The sequence below is a fragment of the Vombatus ursinus genome, unplaced genomic scaffold, assembly GCF_900497805.2.
Source record: "Vombatus ursinus unplaced genomic scaffold, bare-nosed wombat genome assembly UNPS02014802.1, whole genome shotgun sequence".
Lineage (NCBI taxonomy): Eukaryota > Metazoa > Chordata > Mammalia > Diprotodontia > Vombatidae > Vombatus > Vombatus ursinus.
Window position 1 is genome coordinate 22,770,198 of NW_020954580.1, and position 19,325 is coordinate 22,789,522.

At 36.1% G+C, this 19,325-nt stretch overlaps 1 protein-coding gene across 5 annotated transcripts in view; it reads right to left on the reverse strand.

Moving 5' to 3' along the window:
• Window positions 1–19,325, reverse strand: part of ABI2 (abl interactor 2) — a 127,220-nt gene that overhangs the window by 47,489 nt on the left and 60,406 nt on the right. For 3 of the 5 annotated variants that reach the window (XM_027873605.1, XM_027873603.1, XM_027873607.1), the window contains exons 5-7: window positions 16,648–16,794; window positions 15,719–15,843; window positions 9,128–9,286 (exon numbers count right to left, since the gene is read on the reverse strand). In XM_027873605.1, coding sequence (XP_027729406.1) covers window positions 9,128–9,286; window positions 15,719–15,843; window positions 16,648–16,794 — 431 coding nt within the window. The remainder of the gene's footprint in view (window positions 1–9,127; window positions 9,287–15,718; window positions 15,844–16,647; window positions 16,795–19,325) is intronic. The other 2 variants (XM_027873604.1, XM_027873606.1) reach the window with 2 other exon arrangements.

Sequence of the window (19,325 nt, forward strand, 5' to 3'; positions counted from 1 at the left end):
GAATATGAAGAGGAGAGACATATCTGAAACTGCATTTCTGAAATCTGGAATTAGATATTTGTAAAAGCATACTATGCTATTTCCTATTAAATAAAAGTAAGTAAGGTATGTCAGGAACAAGGTAAGCTATGATACATGAGAATGTTCTAAGGCAAAAAAAAAGCTTTATTTATTTATAGCAAAATATATCAGTCTTATATATAGCCCTTTAGTCACCAAACAACCTAGAAAGAGAGGTACTGGGGTTTTTTAAATAGCAGTTAGAAAACCTGTCTTTTAAAAATTATTGTGTTGGCAAAGTTGTATTTTACCTTCTTTAAAAACAAAAAATGATTCAAATTTTCTATGAAGGGAAAAGGTCAACTGGAAAAAAAATACAGAAATTAAATTCTGGCTTACCCGAAACTGCATATGAATTAAACAATTATCTCAGTTCCAAAACCAGAATAAATCATGTACATGATCACAAAACTAGAGCTGGAGGAGACCGCAGAGGTCATCTACCCTGACTCATTTTACAGATGAGATAACTGAGGCTCAAAGATTTGCCAAAGATCAAATTGCTACAAATGACAGAGTCAAAATTTGAACACAGCTCCTTTAACTCCAAATCTAGTACTCTTTCCAGTATACCATGCTTCTCTGCCCCCAATCCTCCTTCTCATTAAAATGGTAGAGGATAATGCATCTCAAATGAGTCTCTCAGTTGCTTTTTAATTTGTTTTTAACCTCATTTTTTTCTTTCAAAATATATATTATTTATTTTTAACATTAATTTTTTGAAAACATTTGTTTAATTCTCTTCCATTCAACTATAAGGGGAAGTAACGTGCTATTAATTATACAGGTGAAATCACATAAAATATATTTCTGTGTTAGACATTTTTTGGGTTTTTTTAATTAATTTATTTTTAGTTTCCAACATTCACTTCCATAAGATTTTGAGTTCTAACCTCATTATTTCTATCATTTCTGTAATTTATTCTTTGACTCACAAGTTTTTTAGAATATTATTTAGCTTAAAATTACTTCTTAATTCATTCTTTAAGGGTATCTTACTGAATATAATTTTCATTATATTGTAATCAGAAAATTATTTATTATTTCTGCTTTTCTACATCTCTGGAATGGTCTTCACATCACAATAATCAATTTTTTACAAAAATCTGAAAGGTACATAAATTCTTTTCTATTCCCATTTAATAAACAAAAGAAATCTAAAAAGTTTTATTTTCTAAAGTTCTAATTGCTTTCTTGTTTATACTTTGGTTAGATTTGTCTAGTTCAGAAAGGGGTACTATAAGATTTCGTACTATTACATTTTTTACTATCTACTTCTCCTTCCAATTTTATTAATTTTTCTTTTTAAGAGTATGTAGATGCTACCCTATTAGGTAAATTAAGTACTGATATTGATACATTATTTATGGTGCTTTTAAGCATCATGTAATTTCCCTGCTTGTTTTTTTTTTATTACATCTATATTTACCATAATGTTTTCTGAAACCATGACTGCTAACTCTGCTTTTTTTTTTTTAAATCAGTTGAAGCATAATGGATTTGGCTTCAGCCCTTTATTTTAATTTTAAGTCAATTTTCATCGTATGTGCTTCTTGTAAACAACATTGTTGAATTCTGTTTTCTAATCTATTCTGCTAGCTTCTTCAATTTTATGAGAGTTCAATCCATTCATATTCAGGGTTGTAATTCTTTAAAATGTACTTCTCTCTATCTTATTCCTCTTGAACTTTTCTCCTCTCTTTAGTCCATGCCCCTCTTTACAATTAAGAAGGCAGTAAAAGAGAGGAAGTTTGTCTAACACCTGTGATCTGTAAAAGAAATAGCCTATTTTCTGTTGTAGCTCTTCTCTTCCCCTTACCCCACCCAATTAAGGTTTTTCAATTTCTTCTTTTCTTTTTAATCACCCCTTTATGTTCCTCTCTAATATTCAGATTTATTTCACTAATGACTATTCCTTTATTTACCCTGTAGTCCTGTCCCCTCGAATTTCCCTTGAGTTTAATGTTATTTCTAACCTGAAATCTCTACATGTGAGGGGATGGGTGAGTGTAATTGTGTTCAATCTTACTTTATCTGGTTCAAATGAAAGTAAGGTTCAAGGGATGCCCATTCCCCCTACCCCTCCCTTCTCTGTATATGCTCTTATATTACATACCTCTATTATATGAAAGTGATTTCTTCTTCCCTTCCTCCTCTCTTCTCCAATATAATCCCATATCCCTCCCATTTTTGTCTTCTCCTAAGATGATCAAAACATAACAAAACCATTCACAAGTCCTCTATCATTTGGTCTTTGTTTATGACTCTAAAAAATATTAGGATCCTGAGAAGACATTTGTTTTTATCCCCTCTATTAATATGTAAACAATTCATCCCCACATATTTCCTTCCAATTAAACAAATGTGTATACCTTTCTATTTGTCTCTTGGAACTTGCATTTCTATTTCAAAATGTCTATTCTTTTCATCAGAAATGCTTTTTCATCAGAAATTTAATTCAAGAGTCATTTTTTTTCTCTGTAGAACGACACCTTCATTTGCCAATAGCTTATCTTTGGCTGTAAACCTTTATCTTTTGCCTTTTGGAATACTGTATTCCAAGTTCTCCTCTTCTTTAATGTAGTAACTGCTAAGTCTTGTGATCCTTCCTGTGGCTCCTTCATAGGTAAACACTTTTTTGGGGGACTGCTTTTAGTATTTTTCTTTGACCTGGAAACTCTGGATTTTGGCTATGATGTTTCAAGGAGCTTTCATTTTAGAGTTTCTTTAAGGACAAGACTGGTGGACTCTTATTTTCACTGTGCCTTCTGGTTCTAAAAGTGCTGGCAGTTTTCATTTATAATTTCTTGAAATATGGTATTCAGACATTTTCCAGTCATGATTTTCAGATACCAGTTCCAAACAGCTGCACTCCTTGGATTCAACTCTACCATCATGTTCCAAAAAAAAGATCATCACTAAGAAACTCGTCTTGGAAACTGCATCAGCTTTGGTCCTCGTGCCTTATCATCATCCTCAAGGCACTATCCCAACCATTTCCACCAAGAGCACTTTGATTCAACTCCACCATCATCATGCCTCTAAGCCAGGTCCCTTATCTCTCCCTCCCTTGCTTTTTAGCTTCCTTTTGTGCATGTAAGTTTGATGAAAGCTGGGACTATCTTTTTCTTATTTGCATCCCCATCACTTAGCACAGTGCCTGATACATAGTAGGCACTTAATAAATGTTTATTGAATTGAACTGAAACTGAATGGTTCAATAACTCTCAGATTATATCTCCCTGACCTATTTTCCTGACAGGTTGCTTTTATGTATTCTTTTTAGATTTTGTTTTTCTTTTTTCAATTTTTTATTTTGTTTTAATATTTATTGATACTTATTAAGTAGTTTTCTGTATGGCCCATTCTAATGGTCAGGGCATTTAGTTCCTAGGTGAGGTTATCTACCATTTGTTCTAACATATCACTTCTCCTTGTTATTCTTTCTTACCTGGATATTGCATTTTGTATATCTTGTTTTATTTCTTACAGTTACTTCTATAATCCTTGTGACCAGGACATTTTTTTCCTCCAAAATTTATTGTGGTCCTATTCTCCTCAGGCTTTATGCCAGAAATCTTTCAAACCAAGGTATTATCTTATGCTATTAGGTATTTACCTTGGTTTGCTCAGCAGCCTCGGGATCTAGACTGGGGAGGCAGGGAGGGCCAGTGAAGAGGAGAAAGAAGGGAGTTGCAGCTATACTTGGTAACTAAATAGTGTGAACAGTGTGGGCAGAATATGTCTAATCCTGAATATGATGGCCAAAACTAGGCCTCCTCTCTGTCAAAGGACTCTAGGCCCACTCCAGTGTTGGACTCTGCATGGAAGGGGGGAGAAAGTCCTCTTTTGCCACAGGGATACAGGACTTCCCCTACATTTGGCTCTTCCTGGGGTCCTTTTCCTCTGATGATGGGATCAAGGATTACTCCCATGCTGAGTTCCCCCTAAGGGCTGACCTTTCTCTAGTGCCTTTCTCCAGTCTCTGGGCCTACACTGCTATACCAGAACTCTCCTGGAGCTCCCCATGGCAGCCCTGCACACTGGGCCCCTGTCACCAGGAGCTGTAGGGACACCCAGGTTCATCTTTGTCTAAGACCATTCATATGCTACTAGTTTTGGTATTGTTGGTGCTAAACAGACATCTCCCCTTCCCCTTCCCCTCTTCTCCCCCACCCAACTCTGCTTCCCATCTACCTTAACTTATCTATTTCTCGATTTCCATAAGATTAAGGGGTCCTTCCATGGATCCCAAGGCCAGGTGTAGGAGTCTATAGATGATTCATCTTATCTTTTTAGAATAGTGCTTTTCTAAGAACCGTGTGGTGTTGGCATAGAATTTGGGCTCCTCTACATCCTAGCATGCTACTTATCTCTCCACTGACATATAGCTTTTTAACATAGTATTCTTCCTATACCTTAGCCTTAAAATTTTTTTCTTGATGGCTTTTTTTTATACCACAGACATTTTCTGAATTGTACCTACACACCAAAGAATGCTCCCTTGTCACAAAAGAAAACAGTTAACCAAGACAAACCAACAAGTCCAAGTTTGGTAATATATGCAACATTCTGCATCTGTGGTTCCCCACCTCCCTCTCTACTGAGAGGGATAAAGAATGTTTATCAAATGCCAAATGTAACCAAAATTTATAATTATCTTTAATGTGAGTTAAATCATCTTTTAGTTCACTGACTCTTAATTTAAGAGTGTCTAGAAATATTACCCCACTGTGGTCCACACTAAGTAGTAAATGTCCAGTATCCCCTCTCCTCCTCAAACCTCTATTTCTAACCATCCCCCCACTAATCTTGCCCCTTCACCTGCCAGCCAATGCCTTAATCTTCTAACAGATGTGAGAGAAATTATTATTAATAAATAATTATCAATATGTGGAACCAGAGTTTTTTATCTTTTTACTTTCTTATTCAAAACCTGTAGATTAGTTAGCCTCTGAAGGACAAGGGCTGACAATGAGATTGGCCTGACCCTTCTGAGCATTCTCCTCAATCTTGGTCAGGACTCCACCCAACAGGGAGTACTTATTTATGATTAAAGTGTAAAGAGAATATAATTTAGGACACCCTTGAAACCCTCACTGGTCAATTTCAGTGGTCTGGGTGGAGACAGATGCCTTTGTCCAGATGACTGGAAGTAGCTGAGTCTGTGCAAGAGGAACTGAACGCTTTCAGCCCTCCTCTTCATCCACACCTTCATTGACTGTTCACCAATCAGGACTGATGCCTGACTGTTAGGGGCACCCACTTTTCCAAAGGTATTTAAGTTTTTGGTTACTGAGAAAAACGACTGACCATCAATTTATTGATTATTTGCTAGCCTGATTAATAAATTGATTATTAATTACCTAGAAATTACCTAGAGGTAATTAATCTCTAAATGGAATATGTAGGTAAGAAATTTTGAAGGAGTCTTCCCTGAAATCATAACACCCCACCTATTATATCACAGGTAAAGACCAAGAAAGTGTTTCTATGGTTACAGCCTATCTCCCTCTTTCTTCAACCTGCATGTTCCAGCTAAGGTAAAAGAGTTTAAAAAGAATAATTAGACAGAACAAGAATCTGCTCTGAGGTACCTCTGGAAACGCATAGATCTGAAGCCCAAGAGACACTGAGTGATCAGTTCTACTGCCTTTGCTCCTTTGCCATCCATAGCTCAAATGTTCAGGAAATTCCCAGCCAACATGTCAGCATGCTAGGGAATGGGAATTAAAACAAGAGGCACTGTGGTCCTATGGTCAGCTTAGATGAAAATAGAGCAGAAGTGAAGCAAGAACCCCTCCATGTGTCAGAGAGGAGAGAAGGAGGCTATGATGGAGCTGTCACTGATGTGAACTGCTTACTATTACGTCTAATTATCACAAAAAAACTACTAATATATACTATTAAATGTGCATCAAATTAACTTTGTTCTGGGTTTTACATCATATCACCAGTAACTCTATTCATATACACTCTGTATTTGATGGTTGCTCACATATCATAGTTGTCCACATGTAACTTTAAAAAATTAGTGAGGGGGGCAGTGGGGCAGTGGATAGAGCTCCAGCCTTGGAGTCAGGAGGAACTGAGTTCAAATCCAGCCTCAGACACTTGACACTTACTAGCTGTGTGACCCTGGGGAAGTCACTCGACCTGAACTGCCTCATCAAAAAAAGCAAAAAAACAAAAACAAAAAATTAGTGAGGGAGAGGATTCTGGGAAGATGGCGGAGTAGATCAGAAAATTCCAAGCTCTCAAGATTTTCCTCCACAAAAGAGATAAAACAGCATCTGAGGGGTCCTCCTGGGACAATTGGAGAAGCTCTGAAAAAAAAAATCCTGGGATAGCTTTGGTCCCTGTGAAGAGTAAACACCTCTAGGCTAGGGACTGCTTCAACAACAAGCCAAGCCCTAGGGTTAACTGGGCATCTGAGCCAGGGAACATCATGAGAACCTCTGGTGACAAGTAATGCCAGACCCAGCTATACTGCTGAGATGCAGCCGGGGGTGAGAAGGAACCAGCACACAATGGTTGAGTGCAGAAGCAGTGGGGTGGGGACACCGCTGGCTATGGGCACTTACAGGAGGCTGGAGGTCTTGGTTTGGGTTCAAGGTCAGAGAGGAGAACTGAAGGAGGATAGGAGGCCAGAGGCACCACACCCAATATTCTAAGACAAGAGGTGATTACAAAAATTAAGCTATTACCAAAAAAAAAAAAATGCACAGGCAAAGGAGAGAATCCAACACTGAAAGTTATAACAGGAATAGAGAAGACCAGGGTGAATCTTCAGAGGAGTTTAATGAAACAAAGAAACACTCTTCTACCCCAAAGAGTAATGTCAAAAGGTTACCTGTCCAAGAAGAATTCATAGAAAAACTTAAAAAAGACTTTAAAAATCAAATGAAAGAGACTAGAGAAAAACTAAAAGAATAATCCAAGAAAAAACAAGAAGATTATGAAGAGAAAGTCAACCAATTAGAAAAGGAGATGCAGAATCTTAAGGAAGAAAAGGATTCCTTGAAATCAGAATTGGGCCCCTTATTAAAAGGATTTGTTCTATAAAACTTGGACTCAGTCAGAAGGCTGCACTCAAGAACGTAGAAGACCATATGTGGCCTCAAGGCTGCAGGTTCTCCACCCCTGGGCAAGAGGAAGTCAGTGAAGTTATAAGAGATCAAGAAATAATAAAACAAAATATAAAGAATGAAAAAATATTAGAGAATGTGAAACATCTCATTAAAAAAAAAAACAACTGATCTGGAGAGATCAAGAAGAGAAAACATAAGAATAATCGGACTACCTGAAAGCTATGATCAAAAAAAGAATCTTGAAACAATACAAAAAATCATTAAAGAAAATTGTCCCAAAGTATTAAAATAAGAGGGGAAAGTAGAAACGGAAAAAATCCACTAATCATCAACTGACAGAGATCCTATGAGGAAAACCCACAGGAATATTATAGACATATTCTGAAACACCCAGCTCAAGGATAAAATATTACAAGCAACAAGAAAAAAAATTTATATATGGTAGTTCCACAGTTAGAATCACACAAGACCTAGCAGCCACAGAAGAACTGGAGATTCGGCCAAAAACACCACACCCAGCAAAGCTAAGCACAATCCTGAATGGGAAAAAAAAATGGACATTTAATGAATTGTCAAACATTCAGGACTTTGTTTAAAATAAAACAAAAAAAACCCTGAACTTCACAGAAGATTTGACATACAAGAGGCAAGAGAAACATAAGTTACATACCAAACACCAATTATAAGGGACTCACTAAGGACAGACTATTTACCTTTTACATATGTAAAACGTTACACATATGTCTAAGATTGTTATTAGTAAATGAGTAGTTCATAATAAAGATGAGGGTAAACCTGAGCATGATATGACTTTAAAAAGTAAAACCATTCAGGAACAGCTAAAAAGAGTAATTATCTTATACAAATGAAATGCAAGAGGAAGAACCATACAGAGGAATTAGATGGGGGAGGAGGGCTATTAATCCTGGAAAGCTACTTTCTTCCAGAATGGGCTCAAAAGGGAACAATACATACACATCTAGAAGAATATAAGAGTCTTCTAAATTTAGAAAAAAAGAAAACACTAAGGGGATAGGAAGGGGCAGAGGATAAGGGAGGGATCTTTAGAGGGGAGGGTAAAGGAATAGGTTAAAGGGGGATATAGAAGGGTGTTCAGATTTACGGGAATGGGAAGCTAAGGGAAGGATTCTTAGGGGGGTAAGTTAAGTAAGGAGGGCAAGGTAGCAGGTAGAAGAGTACAAGGTATGGTAGTAGTCAGGAGGGACAGGAAATAAGAGATACGCATAAACATAAAAACAAAGATTAGGAATAGAATCTCTTTGGGAAAGTATATGTTTATACATGTGTGAGTCCACTATGTATGTATATATGTATACGTGTGTGTATATATACATATATACACATACACACACACACACACACACACATATATCCACACTTAATTGTAATCTGGGTGGGAAGGGAAAAAAAAAACAAAGTAAAAAGTACAAAATAGAGAACTAAAGAAATCCTACGAGGAAGCAAAGAAAAAACGGACAGCTTTCAACACAACATGTAGGATTAAATATATATACTTTCTTGAAATGGAAATTTATTGCTATATATTTTGAATCCTTTCTTATGGTCTGCTGTGCACATGACATCCTTTTTTTATTTTCTTATTTTATATTTAAGTTTTAATATTTAAGTTTACAATATGTTTCTTTTTTCTTTTTATGTATTTAAGTTTCGGTATTCAAATCTAAAATAAAAAAGTTTAAAAAAATTAGTGGGAACACTGCTTAAAACATTACTTAAAATACTAAATTTCCTCTACTATATTAGGATTACGAGTCAATTCTCAACAAATGAACTACATAACATTTCATGAACACAACTACTGCATAAAACAAGGTAGTTCAATATTTAAAACTATTTATCAGTTTAAGCAAAGACTATTGAAAAGAACATGAGTATTTAAAAAGCAGTTCAAGTTTCTTTAGCTAAATTGTAAAGAACCTCAAGGATAATCTTACCTGGGTTCTGGCTATAAAAAGGTCCTCCATTCACCTGGTTCTGAAGGCTTGTCTGTGAGGTGATGGAAGGAGGACGTCTGTAGGGCAAAGAGCCTCCTATTGTTGGGGGAGTATGCCGAGAAGCAGGTCTGTTCATGCTGTAGAACTGAACAGGGTGACCTGGTTTGGGGGTGAGCAATAATCTGTCATTCAAAATAAAATATTAAAACCTTAATTAAATAAAAAATGTAAATAACAAAACTACTTTAAAGATAGCAATTTTAAAATTTAATAAGAGTACTCAATAAGGTTTAATATTTAGACAAGCTGAATCCAAGTTACCTTGAAATGATAAATAGCAAAGTAATTGTTACTCTACTTTTATTATTGGCACCTAGATGACCCAGTGAATAGAGTGCTGGCCCCCTGAGTCAGAAGGACCTGAGGTCAAATCTGGCCTCAGACACTTACTGTTTCCTCATCTGTCAAATGAGTTAGAGAAAGAAATGGCAAACCATACTGGTATCTTTGCCAAAAAAAACCCAAATAGGGTCATGAAGAGTCAGACAAGACTAATCAACTAAACAACAAACTTTCATTATCAAGTGAGAAAAGTAGTTAAGTAAAATAATAGCTAAATTTAATAAATCTACTCCCAAATGGATTACTAAGTTATGTGTTACATCAGGTTTATATGTTCTTCTATGCATGCCATTTCAAATTTTTAATTGTCAACTAAGTATCCAAAATTGCAACAGAACAAATTGAAAATTAATGAAATCTCTGACTTAAAATCCAAGAGGAACAGGAAATACATATCATGTCTAATTCAAAAAGGTGAGAATGATAATTAGGAAAAAAATGATCTGTTAAGAGAGAAAGTAGTACAAGACATTTCAAAAAATGATAAAATGAAATCATCAGATGAAAATTAAAAGACTTTTATTATTTAAGTAAACAAATTAATCATTAGAATTAGATTGTTTTGTTAGAGCATTACTAAAAGATCTAAGAGATTCCTATAAAAGTAACTGGGAACTAGACAGTTGCATAGTATAATGAAAAGAAACTATAAATCTGGAGTCCAAGGACATGTTTTCAATTCTGCCTTCACCATGGATCATGTGACCCTGGACAAGTCATATAGCCTCTGCAGGCCTCAACTCCTTCCACTGTAAGATAAGAGGTTGGATTACGGGGACTCTGAGGCCCCTTCCCATTCTACAGCGATCGTCTTGTAGAGGAGACTCAGAGCTGCACAGACCTTTGATCAAGCCTCTGGGTCTAACCCTCTCCTTTAGAGATGTGCAGACTGTGGCCCAGAAAGTAGTGACTGGTCCAAGGCCAGGACCTCAAACTGCAGCTCCAACACTTTACATCATTGCATCACGTGGTTTCCCACAGGTTTCTCTGAAGATCCTTCCATTTCTCAAAGTCTGCGATCTACTGTTGATTCAAACTAAGAAACTCCACAGAACTCTCCCTCTCTTTCTCTCTTTTTTTTTCTCTCTCTCTCTCTCTCCCTCTCTCTCTCTCTCTCTCTCTCTCACACACACACACACACACACACACCATAAATAAGATGCATCATACATCAAATTCAGTATCAAGGTTAAACCAAAGGGTTTTTTTTTTTGGTCTATGATTTTCTTTTACATGACTAACATGGAAATGTTATGCATGACTACACTTGTATCACCTATATGAAATTATTTGCCTTCTCAGTGAAGGGGGTGTCCAGTGGGAGGGAGAGAATTTGGAACTCAAAGTTTTAAAAACAAATGTTGAAAATTAGGGAAAGATAAAATACTAAATAAATACATATATTTTTTAAATACTAAACCAACCACATCATCATCACCATCAAAAAGTTTCATTCTATGGCAAATTTTTATCAGTTAAAATCAACTGGAGATTTTATTTCCTATTTCATTTTGGGGGAGGATGGGGAAGAGGGGATATATAAAACAGAGTAGAATATTACATAAACTTTTTTTTAGGCAGTTCTATTCAGAACTTTTTATAAGGAAAAATAAATGCATACTATTCTTTACCATGCTTCTCCTCTTACAAATAAAATTATGCCTTTTTTTACACTGTTAACAAGAGTTTTTAGGTTCAATCAATAACTTAACCGGAATCCCAGAATTTCATAGCTGAAAGGGACCCCAAAGGCCATCTATTGCAAACAGCACCAGAAAAAGAATCCTTTCTACAGTATACCTGGCAACTGATTATCTAGCCCAGAGGTTCCCAAAGTATGTTCCTGGGGTTCCTAGGATTTCTGAGACCTTTTCAGGGAGTGGGGATGATCAAAACTCATTTCAAAATAATACTAAGATACTATTTGCCTACTAAAATACTCTTCCCTCTTCAAACTACATATCTGAGACCAGATTGTCTTTATATACTGAAATCAAAACAACACAGTACAACAGATTGAATTCAGAACCAAATATGAGAATCTAGCCATCTTCTATAAAAGAGGTTTACAAAGACATGTAAAATAATGCCACTCTCCTCACCAATTTTGATTTTGTTTTGGAAAATATAGCAATATTTATTAAAATGTCATTTATGTTAACATGTAATGGGTTTATCATTATTTTAACTACATTAATATATATTTTTAATTTCTCATATAGTAAACAGCCATAGATAAAACTCACATAAACAAAAGCTCTTTGGGGTTCTCGACATTTTTTAAGAGTGAAAAGGGGTTCTAAGACCAAAAAGGTTTAAGAACTGCTGATTCAGCAGTTCCAGTAAGAACTAATCATTAGAGAAAAGCAAATTAAAATAACTCTGAGGTACCACCTCATACTCAACAGATTGGCTAAGATGACAAAAAGGAAAATAACAAATACTGGAGTGGAAGTGGGAAAACCAGAACATTAATGCATTGTTGGTAGAACTGTGAAACAGTCTAATCATTCTGGGAAACAATTTGGAACTATGCCCAAAGGGCTATAAAACTGTGCATATCCTTTGATCTAGCAATACTAACACTAGGTCTCTAATCCAAAGAGATCAAATAAAAAGAAATAGAACAGAGATATAGAAATACACATATACACATATATATGTATGTATGTACGTATGTATACATGTGAATATCAGCTCTTTTTGTTGTGGCAAAAAATTGGAAACTGAGGAGGAAGCCATCAATTGGGGAATGGCTAAGCAAGTTGTGACAGTTTCAGCAAAACCTGGAAAGATCTGTATGAACTGATACAAAGTGAAGTGAGCAGAACCAGCAGAACAAGGTACACAGTAACAGCAATACTATAAAGATGATCAATTGTGAAAGACTTAGAAATTCCTATCAATACGATGATCCACAACAATGCCAAATGATTTGTAAGGAAAGATGCTATCCACCTCCCGAGAAACAACTGATGGATTCTGAGTGCAGATTAAAATATATTTTTTCCTCTCTATTTTTCTTGCCTTTTTTTTGTTAACATGGCTAATCTGGGAATATGCTTTGTATCACTTCATATATATGATAGGCATTATATTTCTTGTCTTCTCAATGGATGGGACAGTGGGAGGAAAGATGAAGAGATTTTAGAATTGAAAATTTTTAAAATTTCAAACTAAAAAAAAAAGACCTACAATGAAGAAATTATGGGATTTATTTATTTTCCTATAATATAGATAAAAAAGCCCTCAACACCTCTGTACCATTTAGTGTTATTGCAAATAGTCTTAAACTCTCAAAAATCAATTTGCTGACTGGAAGAAAAATCTTCATTGTTCACGTTATGATCCAGCTGAGACTCTACTATATCTACAATGAAAATTCTAATGTGTAAGCTTATTATTTAAAAGATATGTTTAGTTTTCTGAAGTGCTCAATACCATTTATAACTCTATAGTCTAAGAAACTAAGACTAATAAAAAATTTTATAAGGTCAAAATAAAAACGAATTCCAAGACCAACTACAAATATATATAATACTTTTCTGAATTTTAGATAGATACCATCTAAAATCTCACAAGTTAAAATCCTCTGGTTCAATGATACAAACTTTACTATATGTGATAAGAAAATCTAATGAATATTCAAAAACAAAAGGTTCAAGCTTGCTTCAGTTTTTTTAAATGTCACTAGTTATTTGTTAATGTATTGGTTTGTCATTGCTGTTTTCCTTCTCAATATCTAGCTAGTTTCAAAACCCAACAGAGTATTATGCCTTCATAGCAATAGCAGCCTGAAAGCAGGGTTCATCTGCCCCTAAAAGAGCAGACACTCACCTGTAGGTGGAGTGGAAGAAACAACAGAGGGAGTTGGAGAAGTGAAGCCATCAGCAAGGGGCTGAGCTCCCGCAGCAGCACCATCTGGGGCAGTGGAAGAGGGGACAGCAGCAGGAGCCAGAGGGGCAGGGGCAGGGGCAGAAGTGGCAGGAAGGGGAGGAGTGCCAGCTGAGCCAGCAGGGGCTAGGCAGAAAGAGGAGGAAGAGGAAGCATTAATAACGCTATCACAGTAGCCAGAATTAGAAAAAAAGCCTTTTGAGTTGTTAGTTAGGTATTCAGGCCTTATTACTAACCAAATGAATGCAAGAGTTGGAAAAAAGCAGCTCGTGTTAAAGGACTGTTACATGTGCAGCAAATAAATTAACATGCTTAGGGTACTGCTATAGATTTATAAATCCATAACGAAAAAATAACTTACTTAATGCCCTTTTTACTTGAAAAACACAGAGAAAGGTAGAGATGGGGAGAGAGAGAAAAAGGAAAAGAGAAGAGATGGGGGGAGAGAGAGAGAAGGAGAGAGAGAAAAGGAGGGAAAGAGAGAGAGAGAGATTTTTTTTTGTTAGTGACAGGAATTGAAAACAACTTATTTTTCTAAACCCTAGATTTCAAAATTCCATACCTCAGTATAGAAGAGAAATACATAATGCCAAGTTAAAAACAAACAAACAAGAAATTCTTCTTCCTAACTGTATCATAAGATTACATCTGATCATGTTAATGCAGTAAACTACAAAAAATGGCCCGGCCACGTCTCCCCAATGTCAGTAATCTCCAGTGGCTCCCTATTACATCCAGGATCATATACAAAATGCTCTGCCTGGCATTCAAAGCCCTTCCCAGCTTTCCAGTCTTCTTACACCTTCCTCCCCAACATGCACTTTGACTTGGTGGAAGCGGCCTCTTGGCTGTTCCATGAACGGAAGACCCTCTATCTCTCAGTTCTGAGGATCCTCTCTGGCTGTTCTCCATGTGTGGAATGCTCGGCTTCCTGTGCTCTGCCTACTGAACTCCCTGGCTTCCTTTAAGTCCCAGCTAAAATTCCACCTTCTACAGGAAGCTTTCTCCAACCTCTCTTAATTTCAGTGCCTTCCCTATGTTAATTATTTCCTATTTCTCTTGTACATAAGCTTGCTTGTACTTATTTGTTTGCCTGTCTCTCCCATTAAGATCGTGAATTCCTTGAGGGCAGGGGCTGTCTTTTGACTCTTTTTGTGTCCTCAGTGCTAAGCATTTTGTCTGGGACAGTAAGCAATCAATAAATAACTAACTAAATGACACTGGTACCCACTCATACTGTTTTTGTTCCATGCAATGTATACACAGATATAGTAAATATATAATATTCACAAAATGAATACAAGGTAGTTTGGGGAAGGAGTACACTAGCTGCTAAAGTGGATCAAGAGAGGGGGAAGAGAGGAAGAAAGAAGGGAGGAGAGGAGAACAGGAAGGGAGAAAGAAGAGAGTAAAGGAAGATGGAAAGGGAGGAGGATAAGAAAGGAAGGGAGGGGACAGCTAGGTGGTGTAGTAGATAGAGCAAAAGCCCTGGAGTCAGGTGGACCTCAGTTCAAATCTGACCTCAGACACTTGACACTTCCTAGCTGTGTGACCCTAGGCAAATCACTTAACCCTGATTGCCTCACCAAAAAAAAAAAAAAAAAAAAAAAGGAAGGGGAGGAGGATAGGAAGGGGAAAGGAGGAATGGGAAGAAATGGAGGAGGAAAAAATAATAATCCTATTGGCATATTTTTGGTTCAGAGAAGAAGATGGGATAATTCTCATAAAATGTTCAGTTTCATAGTCAAAGAAATTAACAGCCAAAAGTTTATTCCTGTTCATGTTGTGATGACCCAACTGTCAGGAGGCTATGCACCTGGAATTTTATTTAGTTTTTTCCCCCCTAGTAAAAGTAATATATTCACACTGATAGACTCACTCAGCTGCAACTGTGCCCAATGTCATTCTTTTCCAAGATAAATAACTTGGAGTACAGATGCCATCTATAACCATGGAACAGAGCAATGTCATTCTTTTCCAAGATAAATAACTTGGAGTACAGATGCCATCTATAACCATGGAACATCCCTTTACAGAGATGATACCTAAAGCCTTAGTCTCATTAGCATTGAGGTAGCAGAAGAAGAAGGGCACTTTCTAACCAATATCACCAGATGCCCAAAACCACAGTAACAAAGGAAAAATAAAAAAAGAGTAAATACATCAATAACACTTGTTAATTTTTTTCCCAAAAAATATTTTCCAGTATTTGTTCAGGCCTGGTAAACAGTCCTGTTTAAGAAGAGAGTAATTAGGCTTCAAAAAGGAAGAAATATAAATGAATTCTGGGTTTACCTGGAAAGACACTGGGAGGAGATGGAGTAGGGACAGCTATAGGAACCCCCACACTACCACTTCCACTGTTCTCGCGACTGCTGCTCCGGCTACTCGGGTGGCTTCCTCCACTACTACCACTGCTGCTAAAGAAATCAGACCCACCAAGACATTAACAGTGATATAAAGTAATAATTAATCAGAATTTCCCAGAATATACTAAGTTAAGTTTCTGAAATACATAGAGCTACTGGAAAAAAAAAGAGGTAAGAACCCTCCACTTCAATCTTGTAACAACATCAATGGTGTAGTTTTATAAATACAGGAAAAGCAAAAAAAAAAGTCTAGGTTTGAGACAATTCCATTGTTCCTAATACTTTGTTTTAAAAGTTCATGTCAAAAAAAATCTGACAATGTTTAGGTTGTCAACAGGACTCAATTTTAGAAACATAAACATAACATTAACTTTGTTATGCTAAATGTCATTTAATACCTTTCCCAAAAAAACCTCCATTTACAATGAAAATAGATTTCCTTAATATATCTGATTAACTTTAATACACAATCATTCTTTGGTGTGCTAGCCCATACTTAAGGTTTTATCGAGTATAGTTTTTCATCTGTAAAGTTCCACCAAAAAACAACTTGAAAATTTTTCAACATTTAACTTTTTGGCTCACAGTCTTTTCTCATCACCTAAGCTAAGCTTCCTTCTGCACATTTAAACCTTAGAGAAGTTGATAGTTCATTATCTGTTCTTATCTGACTTCCTGATTCCTCAAAGTTGTATCAGAACATCAGAAGAGGAAGGTGAGAGCAGATGTGGTTTAGTGGGAGTAAAGTAAGGGAAAGGGACTTGGGTGCTTTGGAATGAGAAAAATTTAACTGAAGTTATTGAACAGATTATGGTACTACGGCCATCACATTATGTGCTGAGGTAGAGAAAATACCTGTAAGTTCGATTTCTTTGATTCACAGAAGCTGTCCTCACAGGGCTCTGCTGCGAGGGAGCCATATTACGTGTTGGGCTAGGTACGTAATCATTTGGTACCACTGGAGGACGCACTGGCTCCAGTGTGCGATAGGGGGAGTGACGCCTACAAAAAGAAGAGCGTATGTATTGTGTAATTAAGCAAATTTAGGCATAACAAATTCAAAGATAGAGTTGCCAATAGTGAAGTACAAATTGTAATTAGATAGGAAAATGTGTGTTTTTACATCATCCAATCACCTCTTCTTCAGGTATCCTTTGCCTCCCACCTAGTAGAGATTTAAATGGGTATGGTTTTATGCTTTTTAAAAGTTAAATATTATTTCTGTCTCCAACTGTACTTCCCTAACTAATATAGCTTTCTTTGGATAGTTTACAAGAGTACTCACTTTACCTCAGAATACACACACAAAAAAAATGCCCCATTTCTTATTCCCATGTCTTCTAGTATCTATTTTTCATTTGAAAACTCAAAATGCTCTCTAAATATTAAATCAAGCTCTTACAAATGCCCCAAACAACAGGCTATTGTTATTCTTCATGCCCTCCCCCCCATACTAGAGGTGTTCAAAAGTCAGTGCATAACTAGTACTAGGTTCTGGAACCCAATGACGCCCATGCTGGTGCTCAAGGAACCAATTTCCATATTGCTCATTTTCTTTTTTTTTAAAAAAAAAAAAAAGGAATACATGCAAGTGATATTCAACTGTATCCACAAAAATAAAATTCAAATTTTGATACTTAATATTTCTTTTGCTCTTCTATTTTTACAAACTTATTTGCCTTTATTACCTTTCATCTTTGACTACTGATTACCCATTTCCCCCTTCCTTCACATGGGGGCAAAGGGGAAGTTCTAAAACATTATCCCTCATTTCTTAATCCTCTTCCTCATTTCCACTGAGCTGTAATATAGAGATGAGACTAGATTCTGTTAACATACCTTTTTTTGTTTTTCCAAAAAAAAAATTCTCTGTAAATGAACAAAGTTAAAGAGCTAGAGGGCACGAAATAAGAATAGGATGAGATGAAACAAGAAAAAAGTAACTAATTCTCCTCTCTTTTAAATGTCCTGAATTCCAAAATGACATGAGGAGATACATATGATATTCTAACAAAGAAAAAATTAGAATCTTAGGATGTGAGTTTTTAAAAAAGTCCCCTCCCCTTAGGGTACTAATACTCTTCTTCTTAATTTGCCTTTTACTTAAATGAATCTATAACAATTCATGATATGATGTCTCATTATTATCATTCTATTGGGGTCTACCTACCGACTAGCCACAAACCTGTCAAATCCTGGGATGATGTGTTCCTTTCTTTCCTACCTACTTCTCCCCCTTTTCTCTTAAGGACAGGTATGCCACCATTTAAGAAACACCCTTTCTACTATACCATGCTGCCTTCTAAATTTGAGGCACAGTATCACTAGAACAATTATTTGCTTTACAAAGAAACTACTGGGTTCCTTGTAAGTATCAGCTCACTTAGTGCATTTAGATTTTTGTATATACAATGTCTACATTTAAGTATTTTATTTTTTTTCATTTGCAAAACAGCAAGGGGGAAGGGAGACTGAAACTGAAGTGTTAGGACTGCAAATTGAAAATCACTTGGAAATGAAGACATCATCTCTGGAATTACAATGTTAACTATATCTATAACGAGAAAATAGGTACGTTAATTTAGATAAAACTTTTCAGAAACAGGTGGATTGCATAAAACAAGTTAATGGAAAGGGAGAAGAAATTACAGGAGAAGAATTACAAGGTATGATGGATGTGTCATTTAGAATCTGATACATAAAAGTGTGCTCTTCAAACTCTTTTCAATTACGGATGACCCCAGATCCCACATTAGGCCAAAAAAGCAATCCTTTTCTCCCAACTTCTATACTCTCTTCCAAAAAATCAGCTGTGGATATTGGGAAGAGAAAGCCAATCAAATTGCCTGCCTTTGTTTCATCTAAGGGAAGGAGAGGTGGGGCAGAGTAGTGACAAAATTAATATTGTAAAAGGAAGGAAGAGCAGATAGAAAAAAAAATGGTAGTTGAGAGTGGGGGGGGGGGAGAGGAATAACAGTACTAACTGTGTCAAGGAGAAGACAGTGCTAACATTGTCACCAAATGCCTCTTTGGAGCTTTGTAACTTGAAGCTCCAGGCACCCCTCAGAATTTCTTAAAAAAAAAAAAAAAAAAAAAACTTTACAAAAACTCTTTTATAAGATTCTTCCTTAAAGTATGAAGGCAGTGGATAAATTTTACTCTATCACAAACCAAAATAATTTGTAGTAGTTTATATATTTTTTCTAACAAAATATTTTATTAAAAAAAAAACAAAGAGCTCTTACGTACTTTATAGTATTGCTTGAAGGACATAAAAATATTCCATTTGAGGAAACTGGGAAGTCGGTAAATAATTACTCAGGTCCCTGCCAAGCTGTGTTCTCTTATCATAAGAAATGCTTACATTTAGACAGGGCTTTACATCTTACAAATCACAGTTTTGTTTCCCTTCTCTATCCGGCTCTGCAGTTTAGTTTTAGGTTCTAACTTTCAGCCCTTTTCTCCCCTAGACTGGCTAGAATTCCCTTGTCTATCCCCCATTATCTTCTTTGCTAACACTAGCTAGACCTGGC